At 46.7% G+C, this 20,184-nt stretch overlaps 1 protein-coding gene and 1 pseudogene across 9 annotated transcripts; one reads left to right on the top strand and one right to left on the bottom strand.

Annotated features, from left to right (window-relative positions):
* Positions 1-10,775: 10,775 nt before the first annotated feature.
* Pnck (pregnancy up-regulated nonubiquitous CaM kinase) lies at positions 10,776-14,874 on the bottom strand. 9 transcript variants are annotated; one of them, XM_026778347.1, is made up of 12 exons: positions 14,821-14,874; positions 13,894-13,963; positions 13,446-13,577; positions 13,033-13,107; positions 12,792-12,930; positions 12,507-12,630; positions 12,239-12,314; positions 12,032-12,144; positions 11,868-11,946; positions 11,711-11,798; positions 11,440-11,584; positions 10,776-11,164 (listed from the first exon to the last, which is right to left on the bottom strand). In XM_026778347.1, the coding sequence occupies exons 2-11, from the start codon at positions 13,959-13,961 to the stop codon at positions 11,447-11,449; spliced, it is 1,032 nt and encodes a 343-aa protein (XP_026634148.1). In that variant the 5' UTR covers positions 13,962-13,963; positions 14,821-14,874; the 3' UTR covers positions 10,776-11,164; positions 11,440-11,446. The 9 variants fall into 9 exon arrangements, with proteins under 9 accessions (XP_026634148.1, XP_005371876.1, XP_013210879.1 ...); XM_005371819.2 differs by lacking the exon at positions 14,821-14,874 and adding an exon at positions 14,716-14,780; XM_013355425.2 differs by lacking the exon at positions 14,821-14,874 and adding an exon at positions 14,405-14,692.
* A 2,231-nt stretch (positions 14,875-17,105) lies between these two features.
* On the top strand, positions 17,106-17,842 carry LOC101987122 (annotated as a pseudogene).
* Positions 17,843-20,184: the final 2,342 nt, after the last annotated feature.

Raw genomic sequence — 20,184 nt, 5'->3', positions numbered from 1 at the left:
TACGTGCAGTAGGATCAAAAACCCATTGCCATTGTTCTTGAGTTCTGAGTAGTCCTCATTGACCGCTATGTTCAGCGAGTCCGCTTTTATCCCATGATCTTTCAGACCCTCTTGTATGGGACCTGGGTTATGTTCCCAGCATCCACATCAGACAGCTCTACTAAGAAAATGTGGGTGTTAGTCAATGTTTCAATACAAGGACATACCTTACACAGGCTACTAATGAGGAAAAGAGGAGAATTTCGGTCACAGTTTTAGAAATTTAAAGTAGAAAGAACAAAGGCAAGAACCACCAGGTAGCTGCATCAGCTCAGAGCATAGATAGCAATCACACAAATCCCAGGAACAAGTAACCATTACATTCCAAGACAGGAACAGAGAGGCTGTAGGGAACTTGAGAGGTCACACAGAACTACTTCCTAGGAGCATGCCCCAAATGAACTAAGGACCTGTCACAGGCTCCGCCTCTTAAAGGTCCCATCCAAGTCTTTCATCACAGAGACTTTTGATAGAGACACAAACTCTATTCCAATCATAGCAAATACAAAGAACGCCATCCACAGTCATTGTTTAAAGACAAAGATACACAAATCGAGAAAGTAGCAAGAGAAACATGACCCATAAAGACAATTTAACATCTGACTTATGGTCAGAAACATTGTGGGTCAGAAGTCAGAGCAGTGATACATTCAGAGTGCAGAAAAGCAAATAATATTATCAATCAAAAGATCCATACCCAGCTTTTCAAAAGTAAAAGTTTGGGGTGAAGATGTAGCTCAGTTGACAGAGTGTGTGTCTAGCAAGCGTGGAGCTCTGAGTTACATTCCCAGCACTGCATTTACTATTTTTCCAGAGATTTCATTTTGTTTTTATTTATATGTGTGGAAACATATATGTGAGGATTTCGGATTCATCGGAGTCAGCTGTGATATCGGCTGTTTACGGTATTTTACTGTATACCAGGTCTCCTTTCCTATCTCCTCAGGCTCGAGTCAATGTTTCAGCTAGTTCAGGGACTGGCAAGGACACTATCCATGACTTGCTGCCAGTCAGCTCCTCATTGTGTCCTCACCTGGCATCTCTTCAGTATGTGCCTGTGGAGAAAGAGAGCAAGTGAGCTCTCTTGGTGTCTCTTATAAGGACCCTAATCTTATCAGATAAGGTCCCATCCTCACAATTTTTTAATTATTTCCTTAGAGGCTAAGTTTCCAAGTATAGTCCCATGAGAGTTTCAACACATGAATTAGAAACATACCCTTTCAGCTCATCGCAATCTACAGATTATCTGAGGATTCAATGACATCTCTGCCAAAACCTCACTTTTTTGTGGCAGAAATTGACAAACTGTTGTTAAGAATTTTTTTCAAAATATTTATTTATTTATTATGTATACAATATTCTGTCTGTGTGTATGTCTGCAGGCCAGAAGAGGGGACCAGACCTCATTACAGATGGCTGTGAGCCACCATGTGGTTGCCGGGAATTGAACTCAGGACCTTTGGAAGAGCAGGCAATGCTCTTAACCACTGAGCCATCTCTTCAGCCCCCTGTTGTTAAGAATTTATATGGAAATGCAAGAAACTTAGAATAGATAGAACAATTTTGAAAAGAACCAAGTTGGAGGACTCTCAAATCCTACTTTTCAAAACTTATCACATAGTTACAATAATTAAGACACTATAGTACTGACACAGGAATAAATGGTATAGAATTGAGACTCGAACAAAAGAGACCTAGCAGGGTGTGTAGATTATGTCTAATCCCAGCATTTGGGAGGCAGAAGTAGGTGGATCTCTGAATTCAAGGCCAGCTTGGTCTACAGAGTGAGTTCCAGGACCCAAAGCTACATAGTGAGACTCTGTCTCAAAAAAGAAATGGTATTGGGACAACTAGACCGCCTATATAAAAGAGGAAAATTGCAGACTGGGAAAATGGTTCTGTGGGTAAAGATACTTGCTCTGTAAGTATGAGGACCTGAGTTCAAATCCTCAGAACTCATATTAAATGCCTGGCATAGCTGCATGTGCCTATAATCCCATTGCGGAATGGGCAGAGACATGTAGATCCCAGTGCTCAATGGCCAGTCAGCCTAGCCAAAATAGTGAGCTTCTGGATCAGAAAGAAACCTACTCTGGAGGCTATCAGATAGACAATGACAGAGGAAGATGACACACAAAATCCTGTTCTGATCTCCTGAACGTTCATACACATGCACACACAAACATTGGAGAGAGGTGGAGCCAACATCCAGAGCAGCCCGCTGCTGTGCAGCTCAGAGATGCAACTGATTCAGTCACAAGCGGCTCAGCTCCACCATGCTGAACTGTTCTGACCTCAGGAGGGAATTATCGTAATACCGTATTACCTCTAAATGGTGAAACTTAAGTTTCTAAGAAGTGCTTAACATTTTAAAAAATGCTCCTGGATAATAAAGAATTACAGATTCACAATAGAACAGATTCAGACATAAAAGACCTGTAAATGGGTCACAGTGTTGGATGAGTGTACGTAGGCTTGGGAGAGAAAAAATATATATAGAGAGAATAAAGTTAATGCCCTTAAAAAAGGGTAAGGTCTTTAAAGAGACAGAGTACAGATAGTTATAGATTAAAAGAAATAAAGAAAAATAGTCACATAAAAATGGAAAATTCTCAGAGAGCCTGGATTCTGTGTATTATTGTGTTTTCTTTAAAATTTTTGACTGTAAAGGAACTAAGTACAGAGAGACATTTCATTATATGGGCTGCCAAGCAGAACCAGAATGGATATCATAAGGGTATGGCTTCAGAATTTTGATCTAAGAACATGATGCTTTGGAAAAGAGGGTCTTCTTCTTTTGTTTTCACAGAGGATGAGATCCTGTGGATTGCTTCTATCCCAATATGGTATGGTAGACCACACCCTCCTGAAAGGTTGCTGTCAATACCCTCAAAAAATTACTTCACTCAACTGCCAACTGAGATGAAACTAGCACACAGGTTATACCATGAAAGACCTAAATAACAGCGCCCCCATACAGCAGGAAGCAGTTTGGAGAGAAATAACTGTGCCCATATTCCCAAATATTGTTTATAAATGTTCTTTTACATTTAAAGGGGGAAATGATATAGATATGAATAATTTGCATTGGTATGGATTTTAAGGACAATTTTGTTATATGTATATGTATTTCTGATCTTGGTTAAGGTATTGTGATTGTGTAGTTCATTTAAAAATGTAATGTATAATTAGGAAAGATAAAATAGATATAAATATTGTAACTGTAATTCTTACTTGATAACTGTTTTGTTATATGTAATTTTACTATGTTAAAGTTAAAGCCTTTCTGTTTTGTTTAAACAGAAAAAGGGGAAATGATGTAGGTGGGTCTTCTATTTATCTGTCTGTTGTTTCATTGGGTAATTAATAAAGAAAACTGCTTGGCCTAATAGGTCAGAACATAGGTAACCGGGGAAGACAGAACAGAACTCTGGGAGAAAGAAAGCTGAGTCAAGCAGACGCTATAGCTCTCCTCTCCAAGATGGACGCAGGTTAAGATCCTTCCCAATGGGCCACCACCTCGTGGTGCTACACTCATTAATAGAGGTGGGTTGGTTAAGATGTGAGAGTTGGCCAGTGGGGGGCTGGAGCTAATGGCCCAAGCAGTGTTTAAAAGAATAGTTTTCGTGTAATTATTTTGGGTAAAGCTAACCATGCGGGAGTCGGGTGGGAGCGCAGCCCACTGCTCCTTCTACATACACCTACACATATACACACTGTTCTATAGCAGTTTCATCTCACTTGAAACTACATCTTGGAAGGAAACTTGTCAGCTAGGAAGTTCTAAAAGGAGGCTCTTCCTTAAGACTTAGGAAGTAAATAACTCAGGAGTCTCAAGAAGTCCCTAAAACTGGCTATATTTACAAGACCCCTCCGTTTCCGAGGTTACATACGCAGTAAGAGGACTGATGAGAAAAAATTCTCTCAACAGTTGAGCAGCTGGGCTGGAGAGATGGCTCAGAGGTTAAGAGCACTGACTGCTCTTCCAGAGGTCCTGAGTTCAATTCCCAGCAACCACATGATAGCTCACAGCCATCTGTAATGAGATCTGGTGCCCTCTTCTGGCCAACAGACATACAGAACACTGTATACATAATAAATAAATAAATCTTTAAAAAAAAACAGTTGAGCAGCTTAAAACTGTGCAGAGTTCTTACTTTCATCAGTTGTCACCCATGTTGGGGTGACTTTTGGTGATACAGCTGTCTTTGAGTTCTCCATTTTCCTGAAAGTGACCCTTCCTTCATCTATATTCTTATAAGTAACCCCATTAAATTTATTAGTTCATTAAGTTGAACTTAAGTATATGTTTGCTTTGGTTTATCATCAATTCCCAGTATGGCTAAGTAGACGTTTGATCATGTGTCACAAAGAAAAAGTGCCACACAACATAGACATGCACACATGCGTACATGTGCACACACACACATAAGAAATTGGACCCCAGTGGCGCATGCCTTTAATCCCAGCACTCGGGAGGCAGAGGCAGGCGGATCTCTGTGAGGTCGAAGCCAACCTGGTCTACAAGAGCTAGTTCCAGGACAGGCTCCAAAGCCACAGAGAAACCCTGTCTCAAAAAACCAAAAGAAGGAGACGGAGAAGGAGAAGAAGAGGAGGAGGAGGAGGAGGAGGAGGAGGAGGAGGTAGGGAGGGAGGAAGGGAGGGAAAGGGAGAGAAAGAAAGAAAGAAATTGGACCCTAAACTCAAGTGGCATACAAAAATCAACTCAAAATATATCAAAGACATGAATGCAGAAGTTAAACTCCTGTTGTGGGGTGCTGGCCTCAGCATGGTGTGACATTATCATCTTGAAATTAGAACAGCTGTGATAACAGGCAAGAGAGTCTCAAAATTGGACCCCTAACATTCTCTCTTGGAAGCAGAGATCTGGCTCATAAGGTCCTTGAGGTTCCACCCTTCCCCAAGGATATATAAGGGTTCACAATTTCTAAAAGAGGAAGAATTCTTTCAGTGCTGTAGCTGCTGGCAAGTTACCCAGGTTCCTTGTACGTAACGCCTCACCTATGCTCCTGTACGTAACGCCTCACCTAAATTCCTGTAAGTAACACCAATTAACCTTACTAGTCCCATTGGTGGAATAATTTTCTTGGTCTGTTGGTGCCTTATTTGGAGTGAATACATGTTTATCCGTATCTCCTCAAAATGTTAATAAAACCACTTAAAAAATATTAGCATCAATTTTGTTATCAGGATTAAACAATAGTTCTTTACAATATTGTGTAATTATGACCTCCAACTTAAAATATTGTCTCCCGGAGAGAGGAGGGAAGCTCAAGTAATTTACCAGGTTCAGGAAAATAAGGAAATTTCTAAGGCTCTGAGAGCTCAAAAATTTACATGATTCTTTCCCCAAGGTTGAGAAAGCAGTAAACAACTGTAGGCTGAGCTGCCAGCAAATTGTTCAGGAAGCTCCAGGGATGTAGCTTTCATGAGTCATCATCCACGCTGGGATGTGCTTTGCAGAGATACAGCTGGCTTTGAGTCTCCCATGCTCCTGTAAATAACCCTTCACCTGTGCTCCTGTAAGTAGCACCGGTAAACTCGGAGGCTCATTGAGCCACAGTTGGGTGGAATCATTTTTTTGGTCTGTCATCAGTGCCTCATTTGAGGTGAACACACATTTGTTCATATCTCCCCAGGAAAAGTCACAAAACATACACCACAAGCACAGGAAACCAAAGAAAACCGTTGGAGTTTATCACAAGTTTAAAACATCTGTGAATAAACAAGTCACAAGACAGCACACAGAGTGGGAGAAAAGACAACCTGTATATCTGATAATGAGCTACTAATAGAAAATAAAAAGAACTCATTAACAAAAAGACAAATGACTCAAAAAATGAACAATTAGAGAATCAGAAATCTAAGGCTAGGTAGGAGTAGCTTCATAACAAGCCCTGGCCAGTTTGTCCAACATAAGACCCTGTCGCAAATCAAAGGTATGAAATACCCTTAAGTGACTCTGAAAGAAAATCACAGGCAATAGCAAATGTGAGCAATAAGGTGGAAAGTGGGAGCGCTTATGTATGTAAAGTTGTATGTCTGCTTTGGAAAACAGCCTGCTGTTTCCTACAAACATGTAATTTCCATATGTCTCAGCATTTCCTTTTCTAAGTCTATGTTCAAGACAGTTGAACCAGCCGGGCGGTGGTGGCGCACGCCTTTAATCCCAGCACTCAGGAGGCAGAGGCAGGCGGATCTCGGTGAGTTCGAGACCAGCCTGGTCTAGAAGAGCTAGTTCCAGGACAGGAACCAAAAGCTACAGAGAAACCCTGTCTCGAAAATCCAAAAAAAAAAAAGAAAAAAAAGACAGTTGAACCAGTTAGAGTAGTGCATGCCTATAATCCCAGTTCTGGGGAGGCTGAGGCACCAGGTAGTGAGTTCCAGGCCAGCCTGGAGACCTTATCACAAAAAAACATGGATAATGGAAAATATGTTTACCGAAAATCTTCCACACAAATGTTCATATCAGCATCATTCACAATATGTAAAATGAAAAAACAACCTAAACATCTAAACTCTGTTTAGCCATTAATAATAATGAAGTCTCATACACACGACAATAAAACATTATGCAAGAGGCTACGCAGTCAGCCATTGAAGCCCATAGATGGTATGACTATGCTTATTTGAAATTCTGGAGTAAAGCAAATTCACAAAAGCAGGAAGTAATTTAGTGGTGGGCAGGGGCTAGTGAGGACTGCTAATGGATACAGGGTTTTCTTTTGCAGTGGTGAAAATGTTCTGAAGTTACACAGTGGTGGTGTCTGAGACTGAGAATGAAATTGCTATGTAGTCCAGAAAAACTTTGAACTCCTGACCTTCTGCCTCCACCTACCGAGAGCTAGGATACAGATGTATACCACCATGCCCTTACACTTTAAAACGGTAAAGTTTGTGCTGTGTGAATTTTGTCCTTATATATGTTGTGTACTATATACATGCCTGGTGCCCTTGAAGGTCAGAAGAGGGTGTTGGAGTTACTGATGGTTGTGAATAAGCTGTGGGTGCTGGGAATTGAGTCTGTGTCTTCTGCAAGGGCAGCAAGTTCTCTGAACTGCTAAGCAATCTCTCCAGGTCAGTGAAAAAATTTTAACCTTGGGAGGAAAAGGTTTTTTTAAAACTAGTAAGAAAATAATAACAAAAAATAGTAGTTGCCATATTAATGTTGACAAAGAGGATTTTAAGGCAATCTTAATATTACATTTCTAATAAAGTATTGTACCAACCTGAAATGTGGAACTGAAAAGTACATAAAGCAGCAAACCAAAGAACTACAAAGATATTCTGGAGAGATGGCTAAGTGGTTAAGAGCACTGGCTGCTCTTCCAGATAACCCAGGTTCAATAGTGACTAACAATTGCCTATAACTCTAGCAATGAGAATATGGCTAAAAGCACTTAGCCTTTGCTTGAAGGATCATTCAAGGTATCTTACCCCTGGGGACAGCGAAGGAGGAGACCTGAGGATGAGGTTTTAATTTTGATCAAAATGACCAGATAGAGTTGAAAATATTGAAAACTATGGCTCTGCTTGTGAAAGCCCCAGCCATGAAAGGCTGACATCCTGAGTCTGATCGCCAGAACACATAAAGTGCTCACCTAGTATTAAGGATGTAGACCCGAGGCCTGGCTAAAGCTAGGCTTGGGTAAAGAATGTGGTTGCAACATGTCCTTTGGACATACGCCTGACAGGAAGGAACTTGTGGCTATGTTGCTAACTCAGTCACTGTCTGTCCAAAGGACCTTCATCCCTAGTTCTTTCCTGGGTTCTTGGTCACACCCTTGACTTATCCATGGCCCACTCCTGCCCTTCCCGACAGCCTACCTTCACTGAGTCCAACTTCAGCTAAACGTTCTTTGTATCACGTGCCTGTTCTTCTGTGAACCCAGAGTGCCTATCTCCAAGTTACTATGTCTACTCTAGAGGGATCTTTGTAGGGCCCAAATCTTATCCCCCACCCCTACCACCATGGGAAGATTTCCTGGTTTCTGTTTAACAGGACATTAAAGGAAGTAATAGAGAATGCTATCAATTACACAAAATCCTTTAAAGACAAGACTGAAATCTAGCCTGGTATTCTCTCTCTTTGAAGACAATGATAAGAGGGGGCTGGAGAGAACTCTCCCTTTCTTCAGTTACCCAATCCTTATGGCCCAAGCAAGCCCCTCCTTCACATGAAAGCAGGCAAGATAATTCAGATTCTCCCTCTGCCACAGGCTGTGTATCCTTGGCTCAGTTAGTTAGCATCTCTATGTCTCAGTTTCCACACATTAATGGTGAGGGTGATGACCACCTCATTCACAGGTGAGCTTTAAGTAACTTTACATTAAGCTTTTCCAAAGCCTGGTATAAGGTAAATGCCCAATAAAGAGTCATTGTCAGCTTCCTTTTTAATACAAGAGAGAAGCCTTCCATAAATATTAGCTATAAAGCTAGATACATATTTGCTACAAGAACGATGAAGAGTAAGCTGCTCTTTCTCTACTTTTGGAACTTGAACTTACCATATCCAAAAGTGATCTTATTACCTCTCCCACCAAGCATTCCCAGTTGAATCTTTCTCCAGATCTGTTGCCAGGGCCACCCACTCAACTCCTAAAGCATTCCTATCTTAGGCTGAGGTTGAGTTTCAGTTTGTAGAGTTGTTTAGATGTGCTAAACCCTGGGCTGGCTCTCCAGCAGCACATCACACACCTGCAATTCCAACACTCAGCAAGTGGAAGCCTGAAGTACATCTATGGCCACATAGCAAGTTTGAGACCAGCTGGGTCTACTACATGAGACTGAGTCTCAAAATAACAATAAAACACGTTCCTATCTGTTACCCACATAGCCCTACAACTTCAGCTTTTTGAAACCTCTGCCACTCACATTGGTTCCAAGATAGAGTATGAGTCCTGTTTGGTTATGATCTGGTGAGGCAATGTTCTCTTGTGACACCCACAAAAGGTACCCCCTGAATTTCGATCTGTCCCTGAAAAACTGGGTTCCGCTCCTGATTCACAGCACCTGACTTTCAGAGGCATCTCAAGCCCAACTCTCACCCCAAACTGAACAAGAATGCTGCTTGTGGAGAATACATCAGGAGCACCATTGACCACAGGCTGTCTCTCTCCAGGTTTTGGTGTGGCTCCTTCCTCCGTTGACCAGTCTCAGTGCCTGAGCCTGCCATGACGGACAGACGTCTTAGAGCCCCTACTTTCCAGTAAAGGGCAGAGAAGACAGGGAGTCCCTCTGCCAGGTGACCCAAAGCTCTGCTCTCACAAACTGCCTTCCTCCACGGGGAAGATCTGAGAATGAAAAACATGCTGCCTCTGTATTAGCCAGGGGTACCCTGGTATTCCACTCCAATATGATCAGGATGGACCTCTCGCCCCAGATCAGGTTTTCTAGGGCAGGATTTAGGAGGCTGGTGCCCAATGAATGAATTTGCCTCACTGCCCCGGTACTAAAGGAATAATCTAAACATGTGTCTGTGGCATCCCCTGCTGGTGGTGACAACATATTGCACCCTATGCAAGGCCATTGCGTCAAGGGAGCAGATGTGACCTAGCCCTATTCCTAGACAGGAAGAGCACCCACTGATGCTCTGATGCTCATGCTCAGGGCTCCCAGAGTAGCTAGGAAAATACTTTTCCTGTAAAACTTGTTTTGGTCATCCTCATCAAAACACCCCCTTTGCCCACCAAGATCCTCCCCTTGCAGTGGAAAGGTCCAATCAATACTTCATCAACAAAATAAGAATGGGTGGGTATCGTGAGTGACTGAGGGGAAAGGTGAGAAGCAGGGCAGTCTGACCAAAAGACAATGGGGTTCCAGGACAGGTCATTGGAGGTGAGTGAACCAAGCTGCTGAGACCCTGGATGTTCAAGGTTTCCCTCCAGTGACCCCATGGGGTGAAACAGCAGGACACTGGGCAAGCATGTCCAGGATATCTGGTCCAAAGCCTGAAGCACAAAATACCTGGGGTGACCATGAAGCTGCTCACTTGCTTCCAGACCTCCTGGCTCCAATCCCAAAACCCAGGCCAGCATTGTATTAGACCTCAGTATTTCCCTTTGGATCCCAAAATTTGACAAGACTTCTCATACACACATCCCAGTCAGGCTCTGTCATCCAGCTCACATACTGGGAGTTGGAGCAGAGAAAGAAAGAGGAAGCAGAGCCTCCTCCAAACTCTGACTGGCTGAGGTCTTCTCCTGACTGTCCCAACAAGGCAGACTTCTGGAGCCCTGACCCTGGTGGTTAAGTGGGGCTGGAGCCACTAGAACCAGAGGACAGCCCACAGCTCATCACCAGAAGCAGCCGTAGAGGAAAGTACCCCAAACTCCCATCACCTTCCCCACAGGCTCAAGCCCTTTCCAGCCCTGGGAAGGATCTGGAGCCGATGCCCCTGCTGGTGAATTATGCCTCCTGCCATCGTCCCCTGCTGGCAGCCCAGTAGACCTTGGTGGCATCCATTTTCTATCAAACTCGGGCAAACAGGCAGTCAGGCAGCCTCTTACTGGCAGCACGCTGGGGGACAGAATCAAGAAGTCCTTGAACAATCCAGGGTGCCTGTGCCTCAGTCCCCGCAAGAAGAGGTTCAGGATGCAAAGCACAAGACCCAGTGCAGATCCACTGGCAGTGAACTTGCTTCCCTCATGTCCTTCCATGAGGTGACCCGCAGCCCCGTACTCATCCCAGACTCAGTCAGCACCAAGGCATTGCTCTGTTTGTCTTTATTGGTTGGGAGGAGAGGGAACTGAACAGCTACAACACAAGCAGGGCCACCCACAGTCAGCAAAGCACAGAACAGCCATGCAATGCATGTGTGCGTGCAAGGTACAGGAAGGACAGCCTCAAAATTCACTTGCAAACACCTCCTCTGTGTCCAAAAAGTGTGACAGCAACATGGGGAAGAGAGCCTCCACCATAGGTAAGGGTAGGGACTGGGGGACACACTGGGGAAGCCCCCTAGCCCAGTGGCATGCAGCACACCCACAGTCTCAAACTTTCCAGCAGAGGCCAGCTCGGGAGACAAGGGGCAGGGAAGGAGACCAAAAGGGCTGGAGGAAAGAAAAGCTGGGAGTCAGTCCACTTGGTCTTCTTTGGCATCCACCTTGGGTAGAGGGGAGAAAAAGGAAGCACAGGAAAACAGATTCAAAAGGCGCCAGCCTTCCTGCATCCTTCCTAGCATCTTACTCAAGCCTTGGCTTTCCTGAGACTCCAGAGGTCATGCCTCTATCCCTAGCATAAGGTGTCTGCTATAACCCTCTGCCCAGCTTCTCCTTCTATGACACTCTCTGACCTTGACCCTGTAGATCCCACCTAGTTCACTGCCATCCTCTAAGCTCCCTAAGAAGTCAGTTCTCAGAGAGCACTGGGCATACACACCTGGTTGTCACCACTTGGGGGACTGGCTAGTCCCAAGGCCTGGGTGGCTGTGACAGATCCTACCCTGCCGGGAGACCTCCTCACCCTCTGGGCTCTGCCCCAGCTTACGGATGTGATGTAGGAATGATGTGGCATTGAATGCTCGCTGTGGGAAGAGAGTGGGGTCAGGCCAAACTGGGCCCAGCAGCAAGATCAGTTCCAAGACCAGCATCAAGACATCAGTGGCCACACCCTGAAACAGGAGCATGATAATCTCTCTCTCCTTGCTCACCTTCCAGTGGGTCCGGGCAAAATTCTTCTGGATCTGCTCACTGACAGAACCCAGGATGTCTTTGTCCAAGGCTGCATCCCCAGAGATCCTAGAGAAAGGTTGAGTTAGCAAAAGTGTCGTTTCTGTCCCTGTACCACCTGCCAGGCATCCCACTCACCAAAGATGCTGTAAGGCCTGTTGGCAGGTGAACCTCTTCTGGGGATCACGCTCCAGCAGGTGCCTGATGAAGTCTTTGGCTGGAGCAGGGGGGGGCAAAGTCAGTCTGCCGTGTCCGTGGTGCCCTTTGTCAACTCCCCAGCACATAGCCAGCCTTACACTCACCTGATTCTGAGATGTCATCCCAAAAGGGAGAATCAAACTCGTAGCTGGCCCTCAGAATCTGGTTGAAGAGTTCAGGATCGCTCTCGTCGTAGAAGGGGGGGTACCCACACAGCCTGGCACCCACAGATGAATCACCCAGATGTCCACCCCTCCCCAACCCAGCAGGGGCAGGCATGTAGGAGTTGAGCCGTCCCAGCGGTCACTCACAGGATGTAGGAGATGACACCCAGGGCCCACACATCTACGGCCTTCCCGTAGGGTTTCTGCTCCAGGAGCTCTGGGGCTGGCGGCCAGAGGCAGACAGACAGACAGACATGTCTGCACAGGCACGTACACATGTCATGCCCTTGAGGGCCACACCTGGTGTACTTATTCAGCCCCAGGCAGCAGGTGTCCTAGGTCCTGGAGCTTTGGCATCCCCAGGGTCACCAGCTCCCTCCCCATAACAGTAAGGCTTAGAGCACTTCCCTCTTACCCACATATCCTGGGGTCCCACAGGCTGTGCCTAGCATGTTGCCAGCTTGTATTTTGGACAGGCCAAAGTCAGAGACCATGATCTTGGAGTCCTCAAAGGGTGTGGCATAGAGGAGATTTTCAGGCTGTTGACACATGGAGCCAAGGAAAGGACCTGAGTCCCAGAATGGTTTAGGCATTGGAATAGGGTGGGCCTCAGCACCCTTAATTTCCCCGGACCCAGACTGAAGTGTATTTTGGAAAAAAGACACTCAGGGCCAGAAGTGGGTGGGGCCCAGCCAGGCACCTTGAGGTCCCGGTGCACAATGCCCAGGCTATGAAGGTAGGAGACAGCCCCGAGGACCTGCCCTACAAGGTGGCTGGCATCCTTCTCTGTGTAGGAGCCCCGCTCCATGATGCGGTCAAACAGTTCACCACCAGTCACCCTGGGGACAGGAGGAATGAGGCAAGAGGTCAGCTGACCCAGGCATGGATCCTGGCATTGCACCCCTTCTGCCCAGTCCCCCCCCCCAAACAGCCTTCCTCACAGCTCCATGGCCAAGTAGAGGTGAGAAGGGCTCTCATGAACGTCTTCCAGAGCGACAATGTTGGGGTGGCTGATCCTGAAACAGAAAGAAAAAGGCTCCTTGTGGAGCACTGCATCCCCTTCATCTGAAAGAGCTCTGCCCTGAGCCCTCCTCTCTTCTCTTCCTTCATCTGGGCTCCCATTCCCTACCAGTCCCTGCCCCCACTAGCCAAGGTCTTCCTAGAACGCACACTTCTGTAGGCCATTTATAAAGCACAGATGAATAGGGTGCCTCTAATGTCGCCATGGAGATGTGCTGACTCAAAGGGGAAGAAACAGGTACGGCCCCCCTGCAGACTCAACCAGGCCTGGTGAGTCCAGAGGACTCAGCCTGTGGTCACAGATCTCCCCAGCCCAAGGGTCAGGCAAGCGCACCTGCGGAGTACCGCAATCTCATTCTCCACCAGGGCCTCCTTGCCCCGAAGGGCTTTCTTGGGGATACACTTGAGGGCCACAAGATGAGCAGAGCCCCTTTCCTGGGCCAGCATCACCTCGGAGAAGGCACCCCTGCCATAGAGCCAGATGGTGGGAGGCAAAAAGGGAGGGGAAAGGTACCAGTGAGGAGGAAGAGCAGAAATGGAGGATTCAGGTCATACCACCCACCCTAACACACACCCACAAGTGTGCACACACACATCCCCACACCACCTCCCACACACTGACACATTCACTAGCATTCACATACCACTGCCCACACAGTTCACCCCGATGTTCACACTCATACCACACTCACCACTCATAAGCTCCCTCACACATTCGCTCACATGTGCACAGGCCTCACATTCGGAAGCGGTCACTCCCACAGCCCGGCATGTACACTCACGAGCCCAGCTTCTCCCGGATCTCATAGACACTGCTGATGTCCTCCGTCTGTTTCTTGAGCAGCAGCATGTCTGGAGGGGGTGGGGGGAAAGAGATGGAGCAAGGCCCTTGGCAATGCGCAGCTCCCTTGCCCACCAAGCCAGAAGTCTCCCAACTCAGGATGGAGTCACCCCACTCCCCAGTCCAAGTATACCTTTCCCCTCCCCCACAGTCAGAATCACACTCCCACTGAGGCAGGCCACTGTATGTAGGCCTCCCACCCAGGTATGCTGCTGTCAGCCTGTGCTCCCCGACTCCAACATCCAGAGCACACGTAGTGTTAGCCACCAACACTACGACACCCCTTTCTGCCTCCACTCATGGAGCCAGCACTGCCGGCTATTTTCCAGAAGGGTTCAAACACTCCCATCCTGGCTCATCCAGGCCCACCTCCACCCCTAAGGCCCGTGCCCCTCCCCCACCAGACCTGCCACCGTGGCACAGTTCAAGCATACACCACCTAGGCCACCAACCCTCTCGAATGCACCTGCGACCCTGCTCGCAGCCACCTGTCACAACCGCAGCTACCCAACCTCTGACTGGCCCCTTGGCGCCTCGAAGTCGGGGGTGAGCGTGAGGGACTCCGCAACCTCGGCCGCCTGCGTCCAGAGCTGCGTGGACAGCGCGCGTGCGGGCAGGGGGCGCGCTGGGCGTGACAGGTGTGGCGGGATAGAGGAAGCTGCGGAACTAAGGCGGCCGTTGGCCTGGACCCTGTATGCCCTGGCCCGCCCGTCCCGCTAGCCCGCTTGCCCCCAGCCCAGAGCTGCTGGCAGGTGCTGCAGACCTGCAGGTGACGCCACCGCAATGTCGCCTAGCGCAGTAGCTGCGGCGCCGAGCCCCCCGCCCGCGTTCCGCCGGCCCCGCCCCCTTCGCGCGCGCCCCCGCGAACCCTGGGCAGTCGAGCACGCGGTGGCGATGGCCACAGCACTGCAGAGCTCCTTGTAAGGCAATTCCTGGGCTCTGGCCACCAGTATCTGGCTCCTTAGTTAAGCTTGTTGACTACAGAATGCTCCAGTGCCCCGTAGCCCCCGCTAGGTGGCCCCAGGACCTTTGCACCACCGGTGACTTCATCCCGAAGTGTTGCATACATGAACCTGGCTGTCTGCCTTCCCTGAACTGTTTTAATGTGCTGTTCACAAAGTGGTTGTCTAGGCCATTTGCTATACAGCAGCCTCTTTTCCTAGTGCCTGATGGCCCTTGTAACCTTGATGTCAACACAGTGGTGACCTGGCCTAAGTCTCCACCAGCTGGGCTTTCTCTGCTCCCATCCTTACCTCCTGCTCCTCCTCTTTTGCACCACAGCATTCCCTTTGCTGAGGTCATGTCGCTCCAGGAGGCACATATGCCACTCCCTGGCAGATTAGGAGTCTGCAGGGTCTGATGACTCTCCGCAGCGTCTGATTTCCCCTCTTCAGCCTCCTCTGAACCTGCCCCCTGGCCTTTGCATGCACTACCCCTCTTTGCCCTGATATCTGCTCAGTTCAACCCTCCCTCCAATAATTAGTTTGGTGTGCTGCCTCCTCAGACAGGCCTCCCTTGCCTGCGCTTGCCAGTTCTCTAATTCATGGTCTGTCCCCTCTTCAAAACATCTGCTCCTGCAAATCACTTTGTCTTCTGCCCCAAAGCTAGTGACCCGGCCCAGGGGAGGCACTCAGGAAACAGCACTTCCTGCTGATGAGGAGCTGATAATCTTATGGGGAGGGACCATAAGATTGGTCTTTTGGGATTATGGTCAAGTCCTGACTGGAGTATTCTGTGAGGCTGGATCATCTCAGGCAGCAGTCTTGAAGCTGTTCTCTATGTAGAAAACTGCATCAGAGGAGTTCCGAAACATTGGGTCACCTGAGCCATCCATTGCCATTGGAGATTTTTCAGGGAGTCTTCTCACGCACCATGTAACTGGCCAAGAAGCAAGGTGTAAGGTAACAAACCACGAGCCTCATGGTAAAATATAAAATAATAGAAATGGATTAATTTAAGATGTAAGAGCTAGCCGGGCGGTGGTGGCACATGCCTTTAACCCCAGCACTCAGGAGACAGAGGCAGGCGGATCTCTATGAGTTCGAGGCCAGCCTGGTCTACAGAGCTAGTTCCAGGACAGGCTCCTAAGCTACAGAGAAGCCCTGTCTTGAAAAACCAAAACACAACAAAACCAAAAGAAAAACAGTAAGAGCTAGCTAGGAATATGCCTGAGCTGTTGGCCAAAGAGTGTTGTAATTAATATAGTTTTTGTAATTATTCAGGTTTGGGTGGCCAAAAAACAAAAACACAGTCTCCATTTACACAAACACGGAGACTTGATTCTTACTTATAAAAGCCTGGCCTTAGCCGGGCGATGGTGGCGCACGCCTTTAATCCCAGCACTTGGGAGGCAGAGGCAGGCAGATCTCTATGAGTTCGAGACCAGCCTGGTCTACAAAGCTAGCTCCAGGACAGGCTCCAAAGCCACAGAGAAACCCTGTCTCGAAAAACCAAAAAAAAAAAAAAAGCCTAGCCTTAGCATGGCTTATTTCTAGCCAGCTTTCCTTACCTTAATTTATCCTACCTTTTGCCTCTGAACTTTTTCCTTTTCTTGCTTCTGTATATCTTACTTTCACTTTTTTTTACTCTCTTTTGGTTTTTCAAGACAAGGTTTCTGTGTAGCTTAGGAGCCTGTCCTGGAGCTAGCTCTTGTAGACCAGGCTAGCTTCGAACTCACAGAGATCTGCCTGCCTCTGCCTCCTGAGTGCTGGGATTAAAGGTGTGCGCCACCACCTCCTGGCTTTACTTTCACTCTTACTCTGTGGCTGGCTGTGTGGCTGGCTGTGTGGCTGGCTGTGTGGCTGGCTGTGTGGCTGGCTGTGTGGCTGGCCCCTTGGGTCCACCTCTCCTTGTTCTTGCTCTTCTTTTGTCCTCTAGATTTCTCCTCTCATTTATTCTCTCTACCTGTCAACCCTGCCTATCCTTCCCTGACAAGCTATTGGCTGTTCAGCTTTATTAAATCAATCAGTTGTTTTAGACAGGCAAAGAATCACAGCTTCACAGAGTTAAACAAAGGCAGCATAAAAGAATATAACACATTTTTGCATCATTAAAGCAAATGTTCCACAGCATAAACAAATATAACACATCTTAAAATAATAACATCCACAACAGATGATCAAGGCAGAGAATCATGAAAATCAAAAAAAGTACATGGTGGGGTCTCTTAGCAGGATGTTCAGGCAGCCCTCTGGTCCCCCATCACCCCTGCCTGGGCTCCCAAGCCAGGCCTCGCTTCTGCAAGCCACGCCTGGGACTCCAAGACCATATAACAGCACTTTGGTGGATGAGTTGGAGTCGTCATTCGAGGCTTGCTTCACTTCCCTTGTGAGTCAGGATTATGTCAATGGAACTGATGAGGAAGACATTCGAAATGGTGTTGATCAGTGTATCCAGAAGTTTTTAGACATTGCAAGACAGACAGAATGTTTTTTCTTACAAAAAAAAAAAAGGTTGCAGGTTGGAGAGATGGCTCAGAGGTTAAGGGCACTGGCTGCTCTTCCAGAGGTCCTGAGTTCAATTCCCAGCAACTACATGGTGGCTCATAACCATCTGTAATGAGATCTGGTGCCCTCTTCTGGCCTGCAGGGATACATGCAGGCAGAACATTATATACGTAATAAATAAATCTTAAAAAAAATGGTTGCAGTTGTCTGTCCAGAAATCAGATCAAGTTATCAAAGAGGATGTCTCAGAACTAAGTGAAAAGACGCGTTGGTCCAGAAGCACTTGACAAAGCTAAGGCATTGGCAGCAGGTGCTGGGGACATCAATGTCCAGCACAAGAAGCCAGCTGAGATCCCCCAGGGCTCCTCAGCCTACCTGGAGCAGGCATCTGCCAATATTCCTGAGAGCACTCTGCCTGGGATACAGCCGTGTAGTCTTGCCTGATGTCTTTCTTTGTAGACATGGTCTATTGGAAGAACTCCATTGATAATGCATAGGTGGTAGTTTATGTTCCTGCCCATTTTTATGATTTCTTTTTTATTGTTATTATTTTTTATTTTTTTAAATTTTTTATTGAGAAAAAGAAAAAAGTTTCCGTCTCCTCCCAGCCTCCCATTTCCCTCCCCCTCCTCCCACCCTTCTCCCCCTCCATAGCCCAGGCTGACCTTGAACCTATGAGTCCCTTTCCTCCTAGTTCTCTAAATTCCCGGAATTCTTTATAAAATGCCTGAAGCTTTGATAAACCAAGTAAAGTTGTTGTTTTTTCAAATTCTTTTTTTAATATTTATTTATTAATAATGTATACAATATTCTGTCTCTGTGTGTGCCTGAAGGCCAGAAGAGGGCACCAGACCTCATTACAGATGGTTGTGAGCTACCATGTGGTTGCTGGGAATTGAACTCAGGACATTTGGAAGAGCAGGCAGTGCTCTTAACCACTGAGCCATCTCTTCAGCCTAAAGAAAAGATTCTTGATAGTTTGAGAAGCCAGGGAATAGAGAGTTTGGTGTCAGCCTTGAGAACCACCTATGGGAATAGAGGCAGATCTCCAAATCTGCTGTTTCAAAACTTTGAAGCACCTCACAAGGAATCTGACTCAACAATGCCATTCTTCCGGAACAGCACAGGCTGAGCACACTTTGCAAAGGGCTCGGAAAAGGCTAAAATATGCTGCTGGTGTAGTATTAGAAGAGGATGCTTACCTTCATGTTCCATTGTTCTCTGGGGTAAGCTGCGTTTTCTGGGTCCTTTTCCACTGTCTTGAAGGCACGCACAGCAAGAGCATGTGCTGAGTGCTCTCTGGCTATGAGTGATGGTCACTGGAAGAAATGGGGCGCAGGAAGAAGGCACAGGTGAGGTCTGAGGACCAAAGCCTGGCTTGGATCGTCTCTAAGTTTTATGTGCTTGTTATTCATTTTTTTCAAAGCAGAGTACTCTATTTACCCAAAACAAATATTCCCTACCTCTTGAACAGTCAGTGCATCTCCAGTTTGGTTTGGTCTTATCCATTTTGGTTTCTGGAGCCTTGAGTACCGAGTCACAAGCTTGATGTCCACTCCTTGCCTAGTCTGGGTACAGCCATCTAGTCTGTGAAGTTTCTGAATCCCTTTCACTGCATCCCAAGGCACAGCTTTTCTTTTTAAATTCTATCAACTTTCTTAACTTCTCCATATGCATGATGAATTGTGGCTGTCTCTGTGTTGCTTGCCCTGTAGTATGCCTGTGAAAATTAGGTGTTTCCTTGCTAACACAAGATCTTCCTATCTCCATGTGTGTGCTTGGTGGTATGTTTTAATCTAGCATTTGGGGGACAGAGGGAAGAAGGATCAGAGTTTAATGCCACCTTCAGGTACATAGCAAGTTTGAGACTGTTGTAGGCTCCATGAGATACTGTCTCACAAACCCCTGGTGAAAACAAAAACAGAAAAACCACCCACTTTATGAAGCACTGACTGGCAGCTTTACATTTTGTGGATTTCTTAGCTAAAACCGAAATAAACTGATTACATTTTGATTGGTTTTTCAATAATAAAGGTGGTGGTGAAAGTAAAAAAATCAAATAAAATGATTGCTATTTTTCAAATATTGTATTTCATAATGTATCACACACACTTGTTTCGCAGCAACTGGAGATTGTTCACATTGAGCAAGATAAGAAGGCCCAGAGTCTTCCGGAGAACAGCAGTTGCCAACTGGAGGAAGCCTATTTCTTGCTCTGGGATGGGCTCAGTATCTGCACATGATGTGATTTTGTTTTTTTGAGGACTGGATTTTTTTTGTTGTTGTTATGAGGTATGCTGGCTAGTTTTACATCATCTTAACAAAAGCTAGAGTCGTCTGAAAGGTGGGAACCTTCTTTATAAGATCCTGCTATAAGGCATTTTCTTAACTAGTGATGGATGGTGGAGGACCCAACCCATGGTGGGTGGTGCTATCCAGCCTGGTGGTCCTGGGTTCTATAAGAAAGCAGGCTGAGCAAGCCACAGGGAAGCAAGCCAGTAAGCAGCTCCCCTCCATGCCACTGCATCAGCTCCTGCCTTCCTTCAATGAAAATATAAGCTGAGATAAACTCTTTTCTCCCCAGGTTGCTTTGGTCATGGTCTTTTATCACAGCAATAGTAACCCTAATTAGGACTTGGTACCAGGATACTGGGTGTTGCTGTGACAGAGCTGGCCATGTTGTTTTGGGGAGGATTGTGGAAGGAATTTAGAACTTTGGGCTCAAAAAGGCATTATAGTCGTGTATCCCCGGCACTTATGCAGTGCTGGGGCTAGAACCCAGGGCG

The sequence above is a fragment of the Microtus ochrogaster genome, unplaced genomic scaffold (assembly GCF_000317375.1).
Source record: "Microtus ochrogaster isolate Prairie Vole_2 unplaced genomic scaffold, MicOch1.0 UNK129, whole genome shotgun sequence".
Classification (NCBI taxonomy): domain Eukaryota; kingdom Metazoa; phylum Chordata; class Mammalia; order Rodentia; family Cricetidae; genus Microtus; species Microtus ochrogaster.
This window is presented reverse-complemented; position numbering and strand designations above follow the sequence as displayed.

Coding starts and splice junctions, on each gene's coding strand:
- Pnck (XM_026778347.1), bottom strand. CDS start 13,961: ATGCTGCTGCTCAAGAAACAGACGGAGGACATCAGCAGTGTCTATGAG. Junction 12,145..12,238: donor GGTGTCATCTCCTACATCCT/GTGAGTGACCGC, acceptor TGTGGGTGCCAG/GCTGTGTGGGTACCCCCCCT. Junction 11,947..12,031: donor GGATGACATCTCAGAATCAG/GTGAGTGTAAGG, acceptor CCCCTGCTCCAG/CCAAAGACTTCATCAGGCAC.